The sequence below is a fragment of the Phascolarctos cinereus genome, unplaced genomic scaffold, assembly GCF_003287225.1.
Source record: "Phascolarctos cinereus isolate Bilbo 61053 unplaced genomic scaffold, phaCin_HiC Scaffold_4;HRSCAF=312, whole genome shotgun sequence".
Classification (NCBI taxonomy): Eukaryota; Metazoa; Chordata; class Mammalia; order Diprotodontia; family Phascolarctidae; genus Phascolarctos; species Phascolarctos cinereus.
The window spans coordinates 379699570-379716210 of record NW_027555847.1 but is presented as its reverse complement, the minus strand read 5'-3'; the positions used below and the strand labels follow the sequence as shown (position 1 = coordinate 379716210).

The 16641-nt window shown below is 41.9% G+C and overlaps 1 protein-coding gene across 6 annotated transcripts in view; it reads left to right on the top strand.

Annotated features, from left to right (window-relative positions):
• The window catches only part of SETBP1 (SET binding protein 1), a 537494-nt gene that overhangs the window by 380810 nt on the left and 140043 nt on the right, over positions 1 to 16641 (top strand). For all 6 annotated transcript variants that reach the window (XM_020985737.2, XM_020985739.2, XM_078153276.1 and 3 more), the window contains one exon: positions 941 to 4418. In XM_020985737.2, coding sequence (XP_020841396.1) covers positions 941 to 4418 — 3478 coding nt within the window. The remainder of the gene's footprint in view (positions 1 to 940; positions 4419 to 16641) is intronic.

Genomic DNA, 16641 nt, shown 5'->3' with positions numbered 1-16641 from the left:
AGAATATGAAGAACCCCCTATGGTACTATAAGAAATTGTCTTAAGAGGTTAAAGGATCCCCATTAGAAGTGAATTACAGTAATTATTTTTCTTAGCAAAAAATGTAATTATTAATGTTAATAGCTTATAGAGGGCATTACCATTTACAGCACCCTATGGGGATGGAGTATAGGACCTAAAAATAAAACCATATGCTGCAATGATGGGTGGTTGGAAACGCCCATTCTCTCATCTTTCCATTTCTTTCCTGTCCTCTAATGGTCCCCCTCATTCCATGAGTGGAAGACCCTTTTTGTATTTCTAGCCTTGAGATTTTAGAATTTCTTCTGCACTGTCCCACAGAGAATGTTTATTTCATGAGTTGTGATACCAGTACTTTGGTGAAATGTGAATAATGTTGTAATCTACAAAATATCAAGGAAAAAATTGAAGAGGGGAAAGAAGTATATTTCTTAGAAGGAGGTTGGGGAGGGAGTAGGGAGGTATCATGGTAGAGTAGAAAGAAACATTAGCTAAGAATCAGAAGACCCAGGCTCTAGTCCCTGCTTTGCTATTAAACAGCTGTATGACCTTGGGCAGAGACTCCTTTCACCTGGGCTTCCTCATCTGTAAAATGAAGTAGTTCATGCTAAATGGCTTTTAAAGTCCATTTCAGCCCTAACATTCTATGATTCTAATTTTAAACTTAAACTAGTTAGACTATGATTCTGTTTTATTTGAAAGCAGGGCCTTGAGATTAGACCCCATTTAACGTTCATTTGAGAACAATGTTAATATAGTTTTATCACTACAGTTTAAGGAACCCTTATAAAATGGCTTGGAGTTAGAAGTTGTTAAAGTAGTCATTTGCCTCTTAACTTTCAGATAATTAAGAGCCTCAACATTAACTTTGTTAATGGCGCCAATGTACTCATCCCCCTCCTCCTTCTCTTTCTCTTAGGTTTATGAGAGGCCACAGAAACACTCAGCCCTCCACTATGATCCCAGCCTCCAACAGGACTTCACTGGAGACACCTTAAAACCAAAGCACCAGCAAAAAAGCAGCAGCCAGAGCCACATAGATTGGTCTGCCAGCTTGGATAATGGTCCCACCACTCAGAATTGCTTCACTGGGACGGAGTCTAGTCGAGAAACTCCAGCCACCACTAAGATTCCAACCCTTGAGCCCGTGGCTTCCTTTGCCAAGTCCCAAGGGAAGAAAGGTAGTGTGAGCAGCACATGGAGTCAGTTGTCTAGCAGTAGCAAAGATCTGCTTTTGGGTAATGTGGTCCCAGCCCCAAGCAACATCAGTTCACCCACCCAGACCACCAGCTCAGCTGAGTGCAATGGACTCCCACCCTTAGGAGACCAAGATGGAGGAGGATCAATGGAGCCCCCAGATCCCCCTACTGCGAACAGCAAGAAGAAGTCAAGTAAAAAAGACTTAATAAATCAAACCATACAAAATTCAGACCTGGACTGGGTCAAGAATGCCCAAAAAGCATTTGAGACCAAAACTCATGATAACTTGGAAGGGAAAAAGGAAGGCTACTCCACAGATAACATTCAAGAGGTATCACCAGCCAGGCAAAATGTGAGTTCCATCAATAATCCTGAAAATGATATGAGTCACGTCCGGATCACTATTCCCATCAAGACTCCAACCCTAGATCCACCTAGCCATAAAAGGAAGAAAAGGCAGTCTGTGAAAACAATGGTGGAAAAAATCATACCAGAGAAAGCTTTGGCTTCTGGAATTCCCATGAGCAGTGAAGTAGCTAGCAGGATGCTCTCTCATCCCGAAGGAAGTAAAAAGGATCCTCGCACTACCAAGCTCGCTAAAATTATGGAGAATGAGCCCTCTTCAGTCGTGCTGGAAGGTGTTGTAAGTGCTGAGAAAGTTCTCTCGAGTAATGCGGCCAGACTTCGGAAAACCCCCCTGGTCATGACTCCTCCACCATGCACAGATCCACCCCTCTCAAGCAAGCTGCCAGAAATTCAGCACCCTAAATTTGCAGCAAAACGGAGGTGGACCTGCAGCAAACCAAAACCCACCAGTATGCTGCGGGAGTCAGCCCTCACTACTTCCGAAAAACTCATGGTGGAGCCACCTTCTGCATATCCTATCACCCCATCTAGTCCTCTGTACACAAACACAGACAGTCTCACTGTGATCACGCCAGTTAAAAAGAAGAGGGGACGACCAAAGAAACAACCTCTACTCACTGTTGAGACAATTCATGAGGGAACTTCCACCAGCCCCGTCAGCCCAATCAGCCGGGAATTTCCTGGCACTAAGAAGAGGAAGAGAAGACGCAATTTGGCCAAACTGGCCCAGCTAGTGCCAGGAGAAGAGAAATCTATGAGCGAGATGAAATTCCACAAAAAAGTTGGAAAGCTTGGTGTACTGGACAAGAAGACCATCAAGACCATCAACAAGATGAAGACTCTTAAGAGGAAAAACATCTTGAATCAGATCTTGTCCTGCTCCAGCAACATTGCCCTGAAGGCAAAAGTACCACCCCAGACCAATCCTGGGGGAGCAGCCATTGACAGCAGACTGGGAAAGCAGATCAATGTCAGCAAGAGAGGGACCATCTACATTGGCAAAAAGAGGGGCAGAAAACCTAGGGCAGAGCTGCAGCCCCCATCTGAAGAACCTAAGACAGCCATCAAGCACCCAAGGCCTGTTTCTAGCCAGCCGGATATTCCAGCCGTGCCTTCCAACTTTCAGTCACTTGTGGCATCTTCACCAGCAGCTATGCACCCACTTTCCACGCAGTTAGTCGGGTCTAATGGCAACCTGAGCCCCGCCAGCACTGAAATCAATTTTTCAGAGTTGAAAACTATGCCAAATCTTCAGCCCATCGGTGCTCTTCCTACCAAAACCCAGAAAGGATTACACAGCGGAACCTGGAAGCTGTCACCTCCCAGGTTGATGGCCAACTCACCTTCACACCTGTGTGAGATCGGGTCCCTGAAGGAAATCACACTGTCACCTGTGAGTGAGTCCCACAGTGAAGAGACCATCCCCAGTGACAGTGGCATTGGGACAGACAACAACAGCACATCCGATCAAGCCGAGAAGAGTTCAGAATCCCGTCGGCGGTACTCGTTTGACTTCTGCTCTTTGGACAATCCGGAGGCCATTCCATCTGACACCAGCACAAAGAACCGACACGGCCACCGGCAGAAGCATCTCATCGTGGACAATTTCCTTGCCCACGAAAGCATCAAGAAGCCAAAGCACAAGCGGAAAAGGAAAAGCCTGCAGAACCGTGACAACCTCCAGTTCCTCGCGGACCTAGAAGAACTTATCAACAAGTTCCAGATGTTCAGGATCTCCCACCGGAGTTATACATTCTATCACGAGAACCCATACCCCAGTATTTTTAGAATCAACTTTGATCACTATTACCCGGTGCCATATATACAGTATGACCCCTTGCTCTATCTTCGAAGGACCTCAGACATGAAGTCCAAGAAGAAGCGTGGTAGGCCTGCCAAAACCAATGACACCATGACAAAGGTGCCTTTTTTACAGGGGTTCAGCTACCCTATCCCCAGTGGAAGTTACTATGCACCCTATGGAATGCCTTACACATCAATGCCTATGATGAACCTTGGTTATTACGGTCAGTACCCAGCTCCTTTGTACCTATCTCACACTCTTGGCACGGCTTCGCCATTTATGAGGCCAACAGTGCCGCCACCCCAGTTCCATGCAAGCTCCCATGTGAAGATGTCCAGCACTGCCAGGCACAAAGCAAAGCATGGGGTACATCTGCAGACACCTGTTGGCATGGGCCTCGGAGACATACAGCCCTCTCTCAATCCCCCAAAGGTGGGCAGTGCTGGGTTGTCCAGTGGTCGCCTCCACAAAAGGAAACACAAACACAAACACAAGCACAAGGAGGACCGAATCCTGGGGACCCATGATGACCTGAGCGGTCTCTTTGCAGGCAAGTCCACGGGCTTCTCTAGCCACATCTTGAGCGAACGACTGAGCAGTGCTGACAAAGACCTCCCCATGGTGGGCGAGAAGAGTAGGCATAAGGAGAAACAGAAACACCAACACAGTGAGGTCAGTCACAAAGCTTCCAAGAGCAACTTTGAGGTTGACACCCTGTCGACCCTGTCGCTCTCTGATGCCCAACAGTGGACGCAGGTGAAGGAAAAAGGAGACATTAGTGGAGACCCTGCTGACCCCTGTACAAAGAAGTTCTCCAGTGGCAGCAGTGGAGAGAGCAGCAGCACGAGGTCGGAGACCTTGGATATGTTTGGCAACATGAACCCATTGAATGACAAGTGGGACAGTGAAGTGAGTGGGAGTAAAAGAAGGAGCTTTGAAGGTTTTGGGACATACAGGGAAAAGGACATCCAAGCCTTCAGGATGAACCGAAAGGAAAGAAGCACCTATGACTCCTCAGTGTCTCCAGGTAAGTCCTTGGCTCAGCACTGATTATTCAAAATAAAGGACAAATTGCCTACCACAGAGATCTTATTTAAAGTTTAAGTCAATTCCTTACTTCCCAGGCTTTGGACATTAGAATTTCATCATCTTCACCTTTTTTATGTCAAAGTGTTGGAATCAAATGAAAGTCAGTTTCCTCTTAACAGTTGGTTTAGTGACTACATAGCATTTCTCTCCATGGTTCATTAAGCTTCCATATACTCCCCTGTATCCTCGGTTTGTTTTCTTAGGAAATTATTTGAGGTCCATGAGCCTACAGTAGCTGTCAAATTCTTAATTGCAAAAATCATTGGCATCTTTGCTTTCTTATCAGAGATGAAAGAAAGATGCGAGAGATATGGCTAGGTGGCGTTTATTGTCATTGGTCGGGGCAGAAAGGGAAATCCTTATGAAAAACCTGTAGGTTTCTCTATGAGTTCCTCAAAATGTCACAGCTCCTATTATCCTAGCAAAGGGTATAAAGTTAACCTGAGATGTCTCCTCCTGAAGCTGGGACCCCACTCAGGGATTCTCAGCAGGTTAATTTTGATCAACCAGCCTGTCTACATTTAAAATGTGGGCTTCTGAGAGCCACAGCAAGGGGCTGAGGCTCACAGCTCCCTAGCATCTCTAATATTTTTAGGCTATAGGGAGAGAGCATGGCTGAGGAAGGGGGAGGTGTGTGTATGTGACAGTGCCATAACTCGTTTCAACATGGTATAGTGGAAAGAGTGCTGGCTTTGGAGTCAGAGGACTTGAAGGGTTCAAATCCTATCTCTGTCACATACACTCTGAGTAACCTCACACTTTCTTAGCATTGGTTTCCTCATCTGTAAAATTAGAGGACTGGGCTAAATGGCCTTCCTTTCCATCACTGGATCTATGATCAGGTGAACCCTTTTTTATCCTGAAGGCATTTCCTTTAGGGAGGGTTCAAAACTGCTGAAGTTGACGTGCCATACCCGCAGTATTCATCACATCCCCTTCCTGCTACCTGTGGCTTCCTAGCAGTACGGAAGAGTGTTCTGTCATCCTCTTCTCCCACGTTCCATCGCCAAACCCTCACACCACCCCGCAAGGTTCCCACTTTCCTGCCAGTATCCCCCAGAAAGCACTGGATGGGATGTAAGTCTTCCAATGAAGAGCCCAGTAAGTAGCTCCTTAACACATAAAAAGTGTGGGATCTCTTGCCTTAAGTGTCAAGAGAGTTATAAAACCACAGTAATATACAGCTCTTTACCCCAAAGCTTAGAATTAAAGAGCCCTCCTCCCATGGCTGAAATGCAGAAGGATTGGGGGAGGATACAAATCCCTTAGGCCTGCAAGGGCTTTCTTATCCATTCCATCCTCATATTCCTCCTCAGGAATGAATAATTATAGGAGGTGGGAGCTGTCCATTAATGAATAATTAGATACATTTTCCAGGCTAGCAGATTTCAGAGAGAAATACAGTTATTAGTTAAGAGTCATCATTTAAGGAAGTTTCATATTTCCCCTTCAAAGCTCCACCCTAATCTCCAGCATGGGATTTGTTATGGTGGTGGTCTCCTGGGTTAATGAAGTCCGATTATCATTCCTGTCCTTTGTGGATGTGTTGTGGGAAATGAATGATCCAAACTTGATTCCCCCTTACTCACCCACCCAAAGTCATTTGGCAAATCTGTCTTTCATTTTCATTGGCCTTTCTTGTCTGGGTGGGGAAGCCTACCCTGCAAAAGGAGTTAAATTAACCGTAAGCCCAAGGCATGTTCCTGATTTCCCTTTCAGCCTGGCAGAGCTGAACCTTGGGACTTCACCTACCCAGGGGCAGAGTTGGTTCTCATTTCTGCGTTTTCTGAGCTTTAGTTCAATGGAAAACATTGTCACGGTTTCACTCAGATGAATCAACAAACAAGAAACGTAACTTGTCAGAAAATAAGAGAGTTATTTCAGGGCAGCCAAAGAGGGCCTGTCACCTTGAGCACACATTAAAGAAACAATCTGATTAATATTTTCCTAAACCAGACTATTATTCTGGGGTTGTTTGAGCTTCAATAAATTGCCCAGTTATGAACTTGGCTCCTGTCATTTCCAGGGGCTCACAGTTGGCTTCTATTCTTGCCATAACACTTTCCTTGTATTTTAATTTGTATGGCTCTGGTGACATTTTTGTCCAAAGTGCTTTCACATCTGTTTTCTCCCTTGATCCTCACACCTGCCCAGTGAGGCAGAAAAGCAGTGTGGATAGTGGAAAGATCATAGGCTTGGGAATCATGAGGCCTTCGTTCTAGTTTCTGTTCTTCAATTATTAATTATTTTAATTAAATGATTATTTAATAAATTAATTATTAAATTATTAGTACACATCATACCGTAGTGGTTAGAGCTCTGCAGTTGTCACAAGAAGGGGCTGGATTTCAATCGCACCTGAAATATTCACTAGCTGCTCAAACCTGAGCAAATTGCTTAAATTTTCCAAGTCACATTTTCCTCCTCTATAATAACATCACCTGTCCCACAGGATTGTTGTGAGGCTCAAAGAGATCCAAAGTACTTCTCAGATGTTGAGATGCTATATAAATGTCAGCAAGATTATTGCTGTTAGTTGTGTGACCTTGGCAAAGGCTCTTCACTTTTCTAGGCCTTAGATTCTTCCCCTGTAAAATGAGAAGTTGTGACTAAGTGAATCCCAGGGTTCCACTCTTACTCTCAAGCTCTATGAGTTTTTATTCTTATTTTACCCCCTAAGGAAACTGAGGCCTAAACAGTTGATCTGACTTGACCAATGTCAGAAAATCCATCAGTAACAAAGCCAGCACCACAAAGAATCAAGGTCTTCTGACTTCCAAGCCAGTGTTCTTTCCAATGTCTGTTCCTCTCAAAAACATATTCAACCATCAAATTACTAGTCTTCCCCTAAGGTGGCTGAACAGTGATTATACAACTGATCAAGAGAAGTAGAGTAATTAAGAAGACATTCTGTTACTTAATTCAAACCAATGTAGAATCATTCCTTACAACCTAATCTTCTCTAAATGTCGACCCTTTAATATCTCCAACAATGGGTCTTCTATCCCTTTCCTTACTGAGATTCATTTTGCAAAGCATTTGTGAAATATTTAACTACATGTAAAACACTGGCTTAAGTGAGTATATTGCCCATGTTTTAGTAGATGTTGTTGACAGCCTCTTGAGAACTGAGCTATTTTTTTTCTTTGCATGATTATCTCATTGGAATAGAGACTTGATTCATTGATGCCTTCATTCCACTTCTTGCCTTTATCCTTGGTTGCTCCTAAACATTCATTTGCATCAAGAGCATCAGAGAATGGCCTTTAATACAGCCTGGAACCAGATGTCAGCCACCAAAGTGGCTACCCTGGTGACCCAGAAATGCCTGAGGAAAGTTCACCTTAAATGTGATATGTTCCAGTGAGTGCCATCTTTTGATATAGAAGTGAAGCAGTTAAGATGAAACTTTAGTTACATAAAGCCATTAAGATCCCTGGATGATTTTATCTGAGTTGAAATTTTTGCCTTGACCAAAGTATAATGTGGATGAAGATTTCATATATAAACTGCCTCCCCTTCTCCGTCTCCCCGTATTTCAGGGAGATATGGAGATATGCTACTCCTCCCCTGCCCTCATCCATCTGTATCTGAATATTTGCTCTCCCAGTAGTTAGTTTCCCATTAAAAACATTGTGAAATTCTGCTCTGCGTAGGCCTAACTTTTTAAATGAACCAAGAGATGTATCTGGTTATACCTCTGAGACACTTCTTTGGGACTGGGCTAGTGAAAGACATTGTATAAATGTAAGTCATTATCATTATGGAGAGAGGAATTGGAGATCCCATTTAGCAATAGCAGCAGTTGCACACTTCATTTCCCCTTCAGCAGTCAGAAAATCATTTATTTCCCATCCCTCTGTCCCACCAGATGGGCAGAGTTATCTTTCTAGCCATCTCTTATCATATCTGCAGTTCATATCCATTTCCATATACCAGCTCTTCCTTCTCTTTCACTTTCTCCTTGCTTCTTCCTCTTCCTCCTCTTCTCCCTCTGTCCTGTTTCAAAGGTGCTGACTGTTAGATTTCTTTGGGTAGTGTGAGCCAACTACTATGTAGCCATTTATAGAATCAGACTGTGAGTAGAGGAGAAAAGAACCACAGAATCTTAGAGTTGGACTTCATAGGTCAACTACTTCAACTTTTATTTCAGCCACTGCAGGAGTCCCCTCTAAAGAATCTCAGAGATTCTGTTGATGGTTTAGCTCATAGCAGTGAACTTTTTATCACCAGATAAAATTGTGATTATGAGTATCTTAGAGAAAGCACTCACAAGGATGCAAAAGAGGTTCATTTCAGTCGCAATCTTCCTTTTTTCAAATACCGAGTCCCCATGTATCTTAACCAATAATTATGCAAATCTTCCCATGAACATCAGACATTCTGGCTTCTTCAAGTTAGTAGAAAGGGAACAAGCTTCTGTCAGATAAGTAAGAAGCATTGAGCGTAGTAAATTTACACACGTTAGTGACAGGTGGATCTTAAGCAAGGTAGTCATCACCAATATGAAAATGTCCAAGTATTCACTCAGATACTTGTGACCTGTAAAATAATACTGAGCTCACCTCAGAGATATCAGGAGCTCATGAAGTGGGCCTTGCCTCTACCTATTGTCAGATCTCATATGATTGGGGGGCGGTGAGGGAACATCTAAGCAACCATACCAAGGAGAGATTTATGTAGGGGGACAAAAGTCTTGAGAAAGATGGAAACAATATACTCATGAAAAGATAATGACTAAAAATGGGTGAGAAAGGAAAATAGGAATCATCCCCAAAAGTGGAGATTAATAAAACTAAAGAACAAAAAGAGGAGGAAGATGAGTGCTGACTAAATTTAGCTCATTCTATTTTTATCTACCTTGAAATTCAGGATCTCCAACGGAGGTAGATATGAGAGTTAGCTCTGCATGCAGTGTCTTTAAGTAGAATGTGCCAGAGTCTGGGTTCTAACCCATGCTCTGAAATTTAAGAGTTATGATTTATAACTGGTCAAATCACTTACCTTCTTTTATCTCAGGTTCCTCATCTTTCAAAAGGGTTTGAAGTGGATGATCTAGTCATGTGAGTTTGGTGTAAGGAAAAAGTTCCTGTCAATTTGGGGAATCCACAGGTAGAATGGGTGGCCTTAAGAGGGGGTGGTGTCCTCATCCCTGAAGGTTTTTAGTCAGAGGCTGAGTGACATCTTCTTGCCTGTATTTTACCTGTGATGATTATTTAGGTTCAATTGGTCTCGATGGCATCTTATGAGCATTGCAAGCCACATCACCTCAGTTTCCTTACTTAGAAAATAAGGTTTGGACTTAATGATCTCTAAGGTCTTTTCCAGCTCTGACATTCTGTGATTCTTTGGATACAGCATAGATTTGTGTGTAGGTGTTTCTGTGTGTGTGTGTGTGTGTGTGTGTGTGTGTGTGTGTGTGTGTGCGTGTGTGTATGTAAAAGGAAATTTGGAAAGATGACTGGAATGAGAGATATTAAACTATATAGTCTTATTTTTTTTTTTTTACTGTAAGCTACTGTGAAAAGGTAAGTATCTCTCTGCCAATAATCTGGTTCCTATGATACCTCTGGGAACTGATATATAAGACTGAAGATTATTTTTTTGTGGACTACTGAGGAAGTCTTTTTCCCCTTCCTTGTCTTAACTATTGAACATACTTATTTTATTGAGCCTCCTAAGATTCTACACAAAGGCCTTTTGGAAAACTAGTATTTTATCAAATTAAATGTTGTGAACCATAACTTTTTGGGAATTTGAAAAAACTGCATTGTCTTGGCCATGTTGAAGCCAGTGATCAAGAAATTCTACCTTCAGAGCATGGAGTCCCCAGGCCATTTATCTTCCCTAGTTTGGCACAGATTCTCAAGTTCTGCTGGAAGTTTTTATTTAGACCACTACAGGATTGGGGAAGTATGCACATTCTGGATTGGCCGTGCAGAAACTGTGGTTTTGACAGACTTGGCTTGGATATGCCACTGAGCCATTCTTGGTTAAGAAAAGCAGCAATGCTCACGGCTTCCCAAGAGTGGCCAGTCATGGGGCAGAGATAAGCAAAGGAACGACTGTGTGGAAGGAAGTCTGGGCACCCCATTCCTTCTCTCCAGAAATTGACTTTTGGGAGATACTGTGGAAAAGGCTTAGAGAGAAGAATCTTCCTTAGAATGAAGCTACCTGGGGTGATTTCACCCTTCTGGATACCTTTGGCAAACACTATGCTTTTCCCCAAATAATACTTAAATGCCAGTTGGCTGAAATTAGTGTTTGGAGAGGGCTAAAGAAACAGAAAATCTCATAGACTCTTCCAGCTAGAAGAGGTTACTTAAATCCAACTCATATATGAATAGGAACACCTTCTAAAATATCCCCAACAACCAGACATCAAACCTCCATTAGAATTACCCCTCCCTCCCTGAAGTGATGGGAAACTCACTACCTTAGAGGTACACCTTTTCGCTTTTGGACAGCTGTAATTGTTAGGAAGTTTCCTCTTATATCAAGGCACAATCCACTTCCAAGCTATGTTTTGTGCTTCTTTTGTTGCACTTTCTTCTAGTTGAATATTTCTGTGTAAAAGCTTCCTCTTGTGTGTGAGCAGAAGTCAAGTCTGCCCTGGTGTAATTAAATATAGGCTTCCCAAGAGCTTTGGAGAAAAATGTTGTGCTCCAATGCGTTCAGCATCTGAAGCTGGTTAAGACTAAGCTATAGCCCAGTTTCTGTGAAGCATGAACTCCTTTGCTTACATCTTATTTTTGTACCTTTCTGTGGACCCTATCTTGGCCCATGCAGAAGTGCATAATGCAAGGTGTTCAAAGACACATACAAGGTGTGGCACTGTGTTTACATACATTTGGTATAGAGGAGGATATTCTACATGCATCCCCTTTTTCCTTCCCCCTCTGCCAGTACTCTAATCTATGGATATGGTGCAGTTCATTTACAAAGTTCCAACAAATAGTCTACTATGCCTATAAAGAAGAGCCCACCCTCACAGAAGTGATAAATGGATGCATGGATGTATGGATGAATGAGTGAATAAGGTTTTAAGTGCTTACTATGCAAACAATTGTGTTAAGCACAAAAAGATACAAATAGAAAAGCAAGAAAGTCTCACTCTCTTATAAGGAAGACAGTAGTTACTAGAGAGTTTAGCTATGGAAAGGCCCAGTGGTCCTTAGGGTGCAGGAGCAAAGCAGATGGTAACGCATCTAGAATGTCATTTTCATTGAAAAATGTGTGTGTGAGTGTGTGTGGATATGGGTGTGGGAGTGGGAGTGTATAATTTCTAATGGTGAACTATCTGACAGTGCCAATGATATCGATGGCAAGAACTGCTCCCCACCTCTCCCTCCTGACTCTCCCCCCTTCAGTGGTCTTCAGCTGAGGAAGCAAGGGCAGGGAGCAGAATTTGGGAAACAGTTGCCGGGTCCCATCTCCACAAGGCTTGTTGCCCTGGACAAAGGCTGAGGGCTGAGCTGGTAGCAGGGTTGCTGGTTCCCAGGGTGGGGCGGGGAGAGGGAGAGGATCTCTTCTTTCTTTCCTAGGGATCTTGGACTTACCTCCCCATCAATGGCAACTGATCAGCTGTTATAGATGGTGGGTTTGATGGATCATTTCTCCATAAGTTTTTCTCCCCTCAATGACTGTGGATGCTGGGCTGGGTTCCTTAACAAAAGGGGAATGTTCAGTTGAAATAAAAGGGGAACCTGCAGAGGCTTAAAGGACAGTAACTAGGATATAAACAAACAAAAAGGATCAAGGCTTTTTTTTTCAGGAAATGAAAAAAATAACCTAATTAGGAAGACAAGTCCTATACACATGAAAAACTAATGAAAGAACAGTACAAGAAGTCTGCATATTTTCAAATAGATAAATAACAATCATCTTGTGGAATAAAACCTGTATCTGATGAGTAAATTGTACCCTGTAGAAGAAAGGCAAAAATGGAGAAAGGTCCAACCATAAAGATCCAGCAAGTCCTGACAGGATGTTGGAGTGAGAGAGAGAGGGCCATTGGTTTGGGAAGTGTTCATGGCTGGCTGTCTCCAAACATACCTCTTTCATCTGATCTCATCTGTTCTTGTCTAACATGATCACCCTTTGGAGATGTTTGAAGTGTACTGCTTGTGTTAGTATTTATGCCCTTTAGAACTTTACACTGAGTCAACTTGGTTTATGCCTTTTTCCAAATGGCCTTCCAGTTTCACAGCCCCTTTCCTCCTTGTGCTTTGCAAATGGTGCAGCTCAGTAACTCTCATGATCCGCAGTGAGTAGACAAGACAAGGGGGTGGGAAGGTGGAGGTGACAAAAACATTGTGCCTCTGTGGCAGATGGAGAGTCAAAGAGCTTTGGGAGGTGAGAAGTTTCCTTACAAAGAAGTGACACCCCTTACTTGGTACAGAATTTTGTACTCTTCAAAGTGCTTTTCAAAAGGTAGCGTGTCTCATTTGATCTCTATAACGACCCTGTGAGGCAAGTAGTATTATTCTTTCTTTGGCAGATGAGAAAACTGACACACAGGTCAAATGACACATAAGTAAGTAGTGATGGAGTTGTCCCTACAATCTAGGTTTTTCTGTACTCTTAGACCAGCATTCTTTCCTTTAAAAAGTGCTTTATTGGTGCTTTTTGTTTTTAATGCCATCTCTTTCCAATATTTGCCCCCCTCAAAAAAAAAAACCCTTGTAATAACAACAGCAAATAAGGAAAACACTCATATTAACCTTGCTTGGTAGCATATGTGCAGTTCTGCACCTGTAGTCCACACCTTTCTACAGAAAGAAGGAAAGTAAGTATGTTTTATCATCCCTGTTTTTGAATTAGAATTAGTCTTTGCATTTAATTCCACTGTTCTTTCTAAGGAGAGAAGTACCACTTCTTGTCCAAACTGTCTTGCAAGTCAGATATGCTCATAACCAATATTTGGTCTCTACTGTTTTTCCAGGATCTTCACCTGTATATTAGATTGAATATGCTTTGTTTAGAATTTTTAAAAAGCTTTTTATATCAAGTGAAGAGTTTTCTCCAGGTGCTCAGCACTCCCCAAAATGAAGTTGTTTTGATCTTAATGACAACCAGAGAGGCAAAGGTCAAAAAAGGATGAGACTGAAGTCAACAAAAGCATGAGGAGGATGCCAGGGGAGGTGTAAGACAGGTTTACTCACTAGTCCTGTAATACTAGAACCAAAGGAATCTCACAGCTAGATGGCCCAGAGCTATAGAGTGCTGAGCCTGACCTCAGGAAGACCTGAATTCAAATCTGGCCTCAGACACTTCTTAATTGTGTGACCCTGGGCAAATCGCTTAACATCTGTTGGCCTTGGTTTCCTCAATTGTAAAATGGGGATAATAATATCATCTAACTCTCAAGGCTGTTGTCAGGAGGTAATATTGTTAAGTGCTTAGCATAGTGACTTACACGTAGTTGGTTCTATATAAACGCTATTCCCTCTTTGCCTTGCAACCAGAAAGAGGAAATTTTAGGACAAATCTAAATCTTACTGTAGGAGTAAATTTGTGGAGTTATTTATGCTGAAAGAGTAATATCTGACAAGTATAGCACCTCGATGTTTATAAAATACTTAATATACATCATCTGTACACTAGCCCTATGAAATAATTATTGTTGTTATTACCATAAGTGAGATTTATATAACATTTTAAAGATTGTGAAGTACTTGAAAAATGTATACTTTTATCCTCATACCAGCAACTAGGAGGTATATGCTATAATGACCTCTATTGTTGTTAGGTATGACCTGGACAGAGAACCAACAAAGAAGTTGTGATCAGATGGATAGGATGATAATCAGGAGAGAGTAGTGCTATTGAAACCAATTGGGCAGAGCACATTTAAGAAGTTATCCCTGAGTTCAAATCTGACCTCATCTACTTGATACTTACTAGCCGTGTGACCCTGGGCAAGTCATTTAACCCCATTTCCTAGCCAAAAAAATATAGATAGATAGATAGATAGATAGATAGATAGATAGATAGATAGATAGATAGATAGATAGATAGAAAGATAGATAGTCTTATAGGGCATCTAGGGGGCACAGTGGATAGAGCAGCAGCCCTGGAGTCAGGAGGACCTGAGTTCAAATGTGGCCTCAGACACATAATACTCACTAGCTGTGACCCTGGGCAAGTCACTTAACCCCATTGCCTAGCCAAAAAAAAAAAAAAGAAGTGATCAAAAATATCTGGTGCTGCAGAGAGGTCAAAAAATATCAAGATTGAAAAAAAGGCCATTAGATTTGGTAATGAAAAGATTTGGTAACTTTGGAGAGATAGAATTGGAAGCTAGAATGCAGAGGGTTGAGAAGAGAGTGAGAGGAAAGGAAGTGGAATCAGGTAGTGTAACCTTATACAGTCACTAGCTGTATGACCCTGGGCAAGTCACCTCATCTCTGCTTGCCTCAGTTTCCTCATCCCACGTGATCGCTACTTCTTGTTTGTTGTGAGGCTGAAATGAGATATTTATGAATCATTTAGCACAGTACCTGGCATATAGTAGGTGTTTAATAAGTATGTATTAACTAGTATAGAGGATTTTGTCAAGGAATTTAGCCACAAAGAGTAGGAGAGATGTAAGACATCCGCCAGGGTAGATGACAGGATTAGGTTAAGGCTTTTTAAAGATGTGGGAGACATGAGTATGTTTGTAGACAGCAAGGACACCACCAAAAGACAGAGAGAATGAAAATAAAAGAAAATGATTTTCCTGGTATATGAAACTTCTACCAACGCAGGCCAGTTCTTTCTCTTCAACATACATTCAGCTTGTTGCCTAGAATATTAAAAGATTAATGACTTCCTCAAGGTTACACAGTCTTTATGTGACAGAGGGAGGACTTGAACCCAGCTCTTCTTCCTTTAAGGCTAATTCTATGTCCACTGTTTCCTTGAAGTCTCAGTGCCTTAGACTTCCTTATAATACCAGCAGGTAGTCATACCTCATTATTTCAAGCACCAGTGATTTTGTCCATGTGATACTGCTTTCTTTAGCACAGATTGCAGAAGCCTGCCATGCCTTACTAAATAGTTTAATGAATTGTTATGGCATATACATATATACATACATACATATATATGTGTATGAATATATATGTGTGTGTGTGTGTCTATACACACACACACACATTTGTCTGATAGCCAAACTTCTGGTGATAAGCCACTTAGCCAGGGTTTTTCTCAGACCACAGAAACACAACCCCAAACCAGGCCTGTAGCTCACAGCCTTTCCAGATTAGTAGGATCTCCCAATGCTTGCGGTTCATTGATACAGAATTCAAGATCCTAGCATCCTTTCCATACCATCATGAGACATTGGAGAAGGATATTAATAGAGAGCCTGATACATAAAATGAACGTCCTACTTATATATGGTTGTTGATGACCCTCGTCATCCTTTCCATCCCAGCCCCACCTGGGGGAATCTGACACATTAGTTAGGTGTCTGTGCCAGGAAATGATTTAGTTTTAAATGTAGATGTTTTTTAAAGGATGTTATTTTATAAAGCATCCATTAAAGTGATATTATTAGCACATATATATATGTATGTATATATGTATATATATATGTGTGTGTGTATATATACATATATAGTATGTATGTACGTGTATATATGTGTATATATGTATATATATTTATGTGTATATATGTGTGTGTGTATATATATATATATATATAGTAAGCCGTGTGTGTGTGTGTGTGTGTGTGTGTATGGCTTACAATATAAGCCAGTAGCCATTTGGCATAAGGGGAAGTACCCAGATTGGATTTACAGGTAGGAGACCTGGATTCAAATTCTAGCCCTGCCACTCACAGTCTGTGCAGCCTTAAAACAAGTCACTTCATCCCAAGTGACTTTAATTTTCTCATGTGAGATGGGATGTGTGTATGGCAGGGGGTGTGGGGTGGGAAAAGATTTGACTAGACAATAAGGTCTCTTATAGCTCTAAATTTATGATTCCAACAGATTGGATTCCAACAGATTCCAACAGATGACACAATTTAGTTCAGGGATGACACCCACACACTGCCCCCTGGTTGCCTGTGGCCCATAACACTCCCAAGTAAGACCTGAACTGGATTAAATGTCATTGGGAAATATTTAGCAAAATAAATAAAAATTTAAAAAGCATAAATAATATTAATA